Source organism: Gekko japonicus, unplaced genomic scaffold, assembly GCF_001447785.1.
Source record: "Gekko japonicus isolate JY-2015 unplaced genomic scaffold, Gekko_japonicus_V1.1 scaffold520, whole genome shotgun sequence".
Taxonomy (NCBI): domain Eukaryota; kingdom Metazoa; phylum Chordata; class Lepidosauria; order Squamata; family Gekkonidae; genus Gekko; species Gekko japonicus.
In genome coordinates, this window is record NW_015169188.1 from 280,337 (window position 1) to 288,346 (window position 8,010).

Here is an 8,010-nt window from a genome sequence, read left to right on the forward strand (position 1 = left end):
GCTAAGCTGAACTTCTATAAGGGCTGTAAGAAACAAAGTGGCCCCTGGTATCTGAGGAGCCTAGTGTATGTTAACTGGCATGCAGCATGCACAGGAGCAAAAAGTCAGTTCATCAGCTCAGTCCTTGCCATAACCCTAAATAACACGCCTCTCACTCCCTCAGTGCAATGACACCACCACTGCTGCTACTCATAAGGCAGAGGACTACGGGTAGCTGTTCCTTTCCCTCCATTCCCACCACTGCTTTAAATCCCTGCATAGCTTTCTTGTCAGGCTCATGCCAACTGGATTAAGGATTAAGACGGAAAAGGGGGGTTGGGGAGAGTAAAGGTCATGTGTACAATTTTGCCAGCACCATATGATTTCCCCTGGAACGGGAAAGGTTTTAAGACTACCCTGCTTCACTGACAGCCAGTCAATTTAAGAAGGAAAAGGACAAATGGTTTACAGAGACTGTTTTATTTGCAAAGCTTCGTGAAGTCTTAGCACCTAGGGGGGAAAAAAACAAATTTACAGTAAATACTAGGTAGTTTATCAAACATGTTCTATTAGCCAATATTTTTTATGATTTCTGTGTATTTGGTAAGTATAGAGATGAAATTAACTAAAATTGACTCAGAATATCTCAAACCGGCTGTATTACAAAGACTTAAAAAACAAATTTACAGTAAATACTAGGTAGTTTATCAAACATGTTCTATTAGCCAATATTTTTTATGATTTCTGTGTATTTGGTAAGTATAGAGATGAAATTAACTAAAATTGACTCAGAATATCTCAAACCGGCTGTATTACAAAGACTTGAATGCTTTAACTTGTCTATTTGCAGAGTAACATTTTTACCCCCGGTATAACTGAAGGAATTTTCATACAGGTTTGTGAGCATCCACTGGAGAAGAAGCTAACTCCCAGTGGTTCTCTTCCCTCCCCTTTAGGCTAGTCATTGAAATGTGTGGGTAATCTGACTAGCAACAATTTCCAGACTACCACCTTTGAAGGCCTTATTTGCAGAACTATTGAATTCAAGTCAGCCTAAATAACTTGCTTCTATACAGTAAGCACCTAAGTAAAAAATACATTAATATGAAGCAGGCCAAGAAAGCCTCAGCTTCCTGCTTAACCTGAAGAAAAAAATGGAAGTAGAGAATGTTCAACCTTACAAAACAGAGGTGTAATACTGGGCTTGAACCATAGCACGTCCTTTAATATATCCCATTTCCCCCTCAAAACATTCCAGGCAATTCCCCATTTGTGCAAGCTTAAACTGAGATGTGCTTAAATTAAACAAAGTAACAAAGAAATGGGCATTAACCCATCACATTTACACCACTAACTTCATTAATGATTTGGAGTTGGGAGTAAGCAGTGAAGTGGCTAAATTTGCGGATGATACGAAGTTGTTCAGGGTGGTGAAAACCAGTGAGGATTGTGAGGCACTCCAAGGGGATCTGTCAAGGATGGGCGAGTGGGCGTCAACATGGCAAATGGGGTTCAATGTGGCCAAGTGCAAGGTGATGCACATTGGAGCCAAAAATCCTAAATATAAATACACATTGATGGGGTCTGAACTGGCAGAGACTGAGCAAGAGAGAGATCTTGGAGTTGTAGTAGATAACTCACTGAAAATGTCGAGACAGTGTGTGACTGCAATAAAAAAAGCCAATGTTATGCTGGGGATTATTAGGAAGGGTATTGAAAACAGATCAGCCAATATAATAATGCCCCTATATAAATCAATGGTGAGACCTCATTTGGAATACTGTGTGCAATTCTGGTCACCACACCTTAAAAAGGATATTATAGCTTTGGAAAAAGTGCAGAAAAGGGCAACTCGAATGATAAAAGGGTTGGAACACTTTCCCTATGAGGAAAGGTTAAAGCGCTTAGGGCTCTTTAGCTTGGAGAAAAGACGACTGAGGGGTGACATGATCGAGGTTTATAAGATTATGCATGGGAAAGAGCAGGTAAAGAAAGAGGTACTTTTCTCCCTTTCTCACAATACAAGAACCCGTGGGCACTCCATGAAATTGCTGAGCGGTCGGGTTAGAACGGATAAAAGGAAGTACTTCTTCACCCAAAGAGTGATTAACACATGGAATTCACTGCCACAGGAAGTGGTGGGTGCTACAAGCATGGACGGCTTCAAAAGGGAATTAGATAAGCATATGGAGCAGAGGTCCATCAGTGGCTATTAGCCACAAGGTATAGCTAGGGGCTCTGGGGCAAGTGATGCTCTGTCTTCTTGGTGCTTGGGGGGGGGGGTCAACAGTGGGAGGGCTTCTAATGTCCTGGCCCCACTGCTGGACCTCCTGATGGCACTGGTATTTCTGGCCACTGTGTGACACAGTGTTGGACTGGATGGGCCTTTGGCCTGATCCAACATTGGCGTCTCTTATGTTCTTATCTGAGTCAGTGAGGAATGCAGTAACTGAGGCCTGCCCCACCTTGAAGAAAGGCTCTCAGAGCTGCCGAAGCTTGTACTCTAGCCTTCAGAAACACCACTAACTTTATTAACATATAACTCCCCACTTCATCATACCATTAATTCATTCTTCTTATGAGTCTGTTAATCTGGTCTTCCCTGTTTCCTGCATCACCACCTTCTACAAAGTGGGTAGTTTTCTTCTTCATTCCACCCCGTGGAGAAGACAGCTTGAATGGCCAGAGGAAGTTGTTTGCTGCCTTGAAGTTTTTTCCAACAGTGTAGATTTCATGGATCAGATCTTCCATACAAATGATACCATACTTTTCTGAAATAAAACAGAATGATCACAAAGTTCAGTGTGCAAACTGTTTAAACCATTATCTTTGATGCTCATCATCTCCCTGTTAGGCTCATTTGTCAAGTTACCCACTCAGCTTCATAGCAAAGGAGGGACTGGATACAGATTCAAACATTAACACAATGGCCCCATTGGAAAATATTACAGATCATCTGCCCCTGACAGAAATGTCAGTGCTTTCATCACTTAAACCCTCTGCCAGCATCCAAATGAAATAATGCCACTGCATCCATAAGTATGCTTAAATGTATGTTAAGTAACGGTCAAGGTCCTAAAACATTCCTGTTACTAATAAGCTAATTAATAAATTACATGGAAACACTGGGAAAATGAGAACCTTAAAAAAAACTTTTAAAAGATCATGTTTTAATAAAGTTTCTGCATTTTTATCTACAACTTTGAGGGCCTGAGTGGCCATAAATGGCAGACAAATACCTCGAGAGCGCCAGTGAAATGTCGTTGTTAGTGTGTTACTGGGAGATGCAGATTCAACTCTCCACTAGGCCATGATTCTCAATAGATGGCCCTTGGGCTAGTCTCTGCCCACTGCCTAACCTACCTTTCAGGGTTGCTGTGATAACAAAATAGGAGGGGAGAACCATGTACTGAGCTCTTAGTGGCAGAATAAAAACATACAGGGGCCTCGGCCACACGGGCCGGATATCGCAGGGGGCTGGGGGAGGCGTGGCTGTTTGCCCCGCAGTGAAATAACGCGCAACTGCGCGATCAGGCGTCCCCTCGCGGTCCTGTGGTTAGGGCCGATCACATGATGCGCCAAAGAAGCGGCGCGGCAAATGGGGTTGTGTGGGGTTTTTTTAACCTGAAGTATGTGCATGCCCCATTGGGTGCTTGTGCGCATCCCTGGAGATTGGGGGGGGGGGGTAACTTTTCGCAATGGGGCATGGGCGGGCGCCGGATGCCACCGGAAACGCGATCAGATGCCCGCCCTTGCCCCGCGGTTTCCGGAAACTAGTACCTCCGAGGTACTAGTTTTTAACCTCGCATCTTCGGAGGGAAGCCTCGGGTGAGCCACGGGAGCTCTACGCTTCCCAGATGTGGCGGTGAGATCGCGCCTGGAAAATCCGCCTATCTTCCGTTTGGCTTATTCTGGATCAGTAAATTGAAAACATGGGCACCATATGGACAATGAGGAAGTTGACCGGACTTGCTGTTTATGATTATCTGGACCTGTTCTTTGCATAAATTCTGTACAGGCTGTTTAGAAATATTTGAAGTAATTGTCAGTACAAAATCCCTCTCTCATCTTCACTTCATGGTTACCCTTCCTTCTATTTTGCATCTCTCCTGAGTGACATGTACAGTAATTGGTGATTGCATCACCCCAGTAATGCTATATATGGTGGCCGGTATAGTAGCTTATACCAGAATTTGTACAGGATGGAGTGACATACATTCAACTCACACAAGTTTGTGCTACCAGGTTAGTAGGCCAATAATTTAAAAAGTTTTATATAAAAAAATTAATTTCTTTTTGAAACATAACTTTATGTAATTATTTCATTCCCTTTCATATCTAGAATTATTGGTGGACTTTAATTGGCTAGACCGGAGGCCTACCTTATATAATAATAATAAACAAATACATAAGATAATTTTTATTTTTAGTATATATTATTTTTCAATTAATAATAATGTATATATGGGAAACTATAATGAATTTTTCTTTGTTTCCCTTTTCCCTCTTTTTCTGTTTGTAATCAGTATTTAGGAAACAACATCTGGCCTTATACTGCATATGTATTTAACATCTTATGTTAAAAAAATTTTTTTGAATGTATGTCAAATTTGTAATTGGAATTGTGACCACCGAGGAAGGCCCTTTGGGGGGCCAAAACGCGTTTGGTTCAGTTGCACAGCACTAACCCATCTATGTATGAATGTTGAGAAGTTTTTTATGTCTGAATGGTATATTTTTAATGAGTCTAAGTTTTAAAATGTGTACACCTGAATAAATTTTGCATTCTCATAATATTTCGTGTCAGCTTAACACTGCTTACTAGGACATCTCAAAGCAGTCTTAGCAAAAGATTACGGTCACTATGTAAACAGAACTACAGCATGGGAGCTAAAAAGACTGGACTTCAAACCAACCAACCAACAGAATGATTGTCAAGAAAGAATTTCCTCTGTGATACACAGCCCAACCCAGGATAAGCAACAAACTTACAGATGAATTTATACACCAAAAGCAACCAACATTTAGTAAATCATATTAAGTCACGAGGACTGCTAAAAAGTGAGTTGCACTTACTCAGACATTTCTTGATCAGAGAATTGTCAGTCAAAGCAACACGCTGTTTGTTGATCTTGCCATAGCCTCGCTTGTAGATCAATTCATGCACAGATTTTAAGTTGGGATAACTGAAACAAAAAAGTGAGATACCTGCATTGGCCAGTTCAATACTATTAACAAAAACAATCTTCTGTGTTTTTATATTATGCACACCACGCCAAACACTTCAGTCTATTGGCAATTCAAAACCAGTAATAGATGAATAAGCAGCAGGAGTGTCAGACTGTATGAAATCAAGTCTAATTCCAGGTTTTGGACACCTCTCAGTGTTGCTGATAACTGTGACCCCTCCTTCCAGATGCAACCATGACAGAGACAGTGCAGGCAAGAGAATGGCCGTGACTTCTCTCACCCATCCAATCAAATGACCAGCCACCACCATTAGGTGCTGCAGCTGCCACTCACTTGCCTGCTCTTCCTCTCAGGCTGTTGTTCCTAGGAGCCCTCAGGCAGCTAAATGGACAGTGGCATGCAGCAGCTACCACTCTATCTACCTGGTGAAGGGGAAGGAAGAACCACCATGGGCACCTGTGGTGGTGGCAGTATGTGTATCAGAGGAGGAGAAGAGGCCTGACCTTTCCAGGGAAGCCTAATACCACCACAGAGAAAGACAGAAGACTGAGATTGCTGCTATTACACAGTGGCAGACCCTCATCAAGTTATAGGTTCTTGAAAGCTAATCATGCCTTACTTGACATAAGCCTTGTAGGGGATCATGAATGGGGGGGGGGAAAGACCCTCAGGAACACAGGCCCCTTCTAAGAGCTACCAGCAGTGACTGATGGAATTCAAGAATGCACAAGACAGAAAGGCAGTGACTGCCATGAAATACATAAGGAAACTCGTTTTTTCTTTTACTTAAAAGCAAAATCACAAATAATTTAGCCTCTGGCAGAATATTAGCTTGTCAGCCTGGAGTGGACTATTTAATACATTTTTAGGTAACACTTCTAAAGTGTACAAGGAAGTTTACATAACAAAAACAGTTAAGATAATGATCAATAAAATTCAGTAAATTAAACAGAAGAATAAAAAGCATACCAATATGTTCATTCACTTTATTATTTGTTTTAATTCTTTTTTCTTGTCATTTTACTTTTCTATTATCAGTTATCCTGAGCAGGGATGGGTACAAACTGGCTCATGAGCCAAAATTTGGCCCGAACTGAGGTCAGCTCAAAGCCCCCAAACCAAGGTTCAGGGAAAGCGCCTTCCCCAAACATTTACTGGCTTTTTGTCCAGTTCGCCTGTTTGGTCCATTTTACCTGACGGATGCACCTGCCAGCCATTTAACCCTTCCCAGGCAAACCACCACCACCCCTCTGGGAGAAAGGGGGAACCAAACTCGCTGGACTGGCTCAGTTCATAGTTCGGGGCCACCCTGAACAGGATTTTTTAGGTTTGTGCTCATCCCTAATCCTGAGTGCCTTGGTAAGGAGAAAGATGGAATGGAATATAAATCTTAATAAAAACAAATCAGCAGCAGAACAGTTTAGCAACAAGTAAAAAAAAAAAACACCAGCAATACAATTGTGAAAAAACCTAAATATCCATTACATACAAGCAAATGCCTGAGCAAAAAGGTTGGTTTTAAATCAGCATTGAAAGATCAACAGGTTTGGCATCAGGCACACAGTTATACAGAGCACATTACACAGACAAGGAGCCCTATCAGAAAAAGCGCTATCTTTAGTGCCTACTCATCTTGCCTCCAAAATCAGGGACACATAGAGCAGAGCCTCTCATGAAGATATGTGCTGGGCACATATATATGGGAACAGGGTGTCCTTCTGACACTCTGATCTCAACCCATTTTAGACCATTAAATCCACAAACTAGCATTTTACATTAAACCAAGAAACTGACTGACAACCACAGGAGTTTTTCCATGTATGATACATTCCCTGCAAACTGATTCCCACTGGCAATCTTACCACTGCAGTTTGAACCAATTAAAGCTTCTGAACTATCTATGACACAGGCCAATATGTATATCTTATAGCATTGCTATGACAGCAGCTTCTCTCTGTTCCACTGTTCTTACACACACACACTCTTCCTCTTGCTGGTGAGAGAAAACCAAGTTCTTGTTCACAAACAGAAGGCAGAGGCTACCTCAGTGCCACAAAACAGGTAAAAGCAGAGAACAATTTAGTGTATGTACTTTGTTACTTAAAGCAATTAAATTCAAGATTCAACTTACCCCCATGCAATGTAGGGTTCAACAATCCTCAGCATGTTAATAGATGCCTTGTTGAGTTTCACAAATGTCCCATTAAAAATTTGGCGCAGACGAAGAAGCTGCAGTACCTTTCGAACCTTGGGACTAACACCATTAATGCTGAAAGATGCAGAAAAATTAGGCTTTAAGAAAATAAACCTATCATTGAAATTCAGAGCAAAATATTTTCATCTGATTATGTAAAATTAATTTTACTACAGATAACTGACCTTGGTGTAATTAGCACAATTATTAGCAAGTATTCATGTTAAGCATAACTTTAAAGATGTTAATTTCTGCTATATAAAATTCCACTAACAAACTCTCAACAATGTTCCGTTCCACTGAAACCAATAGAACATTCCCCAATCAGAGAAATCCTGCCCCACTGAAGATTATGGGACCCCTGGGGATAGTACAGGGCTGCAACAAGGGGGAATTAGGAGAAACTCCTACACAAACTTTTAGATGACCCATACCACAGAGAATGGGTGATCTCTGCTGATTCTGCAAGCCCCCTGCACTGTGTCCCAGCAGCGAAAATGTGTGTCATTTGTTTTCTATAAAATGCAACCCCGTATTTCCACGGTGGACAATGGATGTCCCAATTTTAATTAAAGATTTTCTTGTACAGTTTTCCTGCCTCCCCCCCCCCCCAAACAGAACCTTTAAGTTGCTCGTGTCACAGATTA

The 8,010-nt window shown here is 41.5% G+C and overlaps 1 protein-coding gene across 1 annotated transcript in view; it reads right to left on the minus strand.

Annotated features, from left to right (window-relative positions):
* Positions 1 to 443: 443 nt before the first annotated feature.
* Positions 444 to 8,010, minus strand: part of RPL7 (ribosomal protein L7) — an 11,283-nt gene continuing 3,716 nt past the window's right edge. The window contains exons 4-7 of the mRNA XM_015416188.1: positions 7,301 to 7,438; positions 5,056 to 5,165; positions 2,540 to 2,750; positions 444 to 489 (exon numbers count right to left, since the gene is read on the minus strand). Of these exons, the coding sequence (XP_015271674.1) occupies positions 2,542 to 2,750; positions 5,056 to 5,165; positions 7,301 to 7,438 (457 nt within the window). The 3' untranslated portion in view covers positions 444 to 489; positions 2,540 to 2,541. The remainder of the gene's footprint in view (positions 490 to 2,539; positions 2,751 to 5,055; positions 5,166 to 7,300; positions 7,439 to 8,010) is intronic.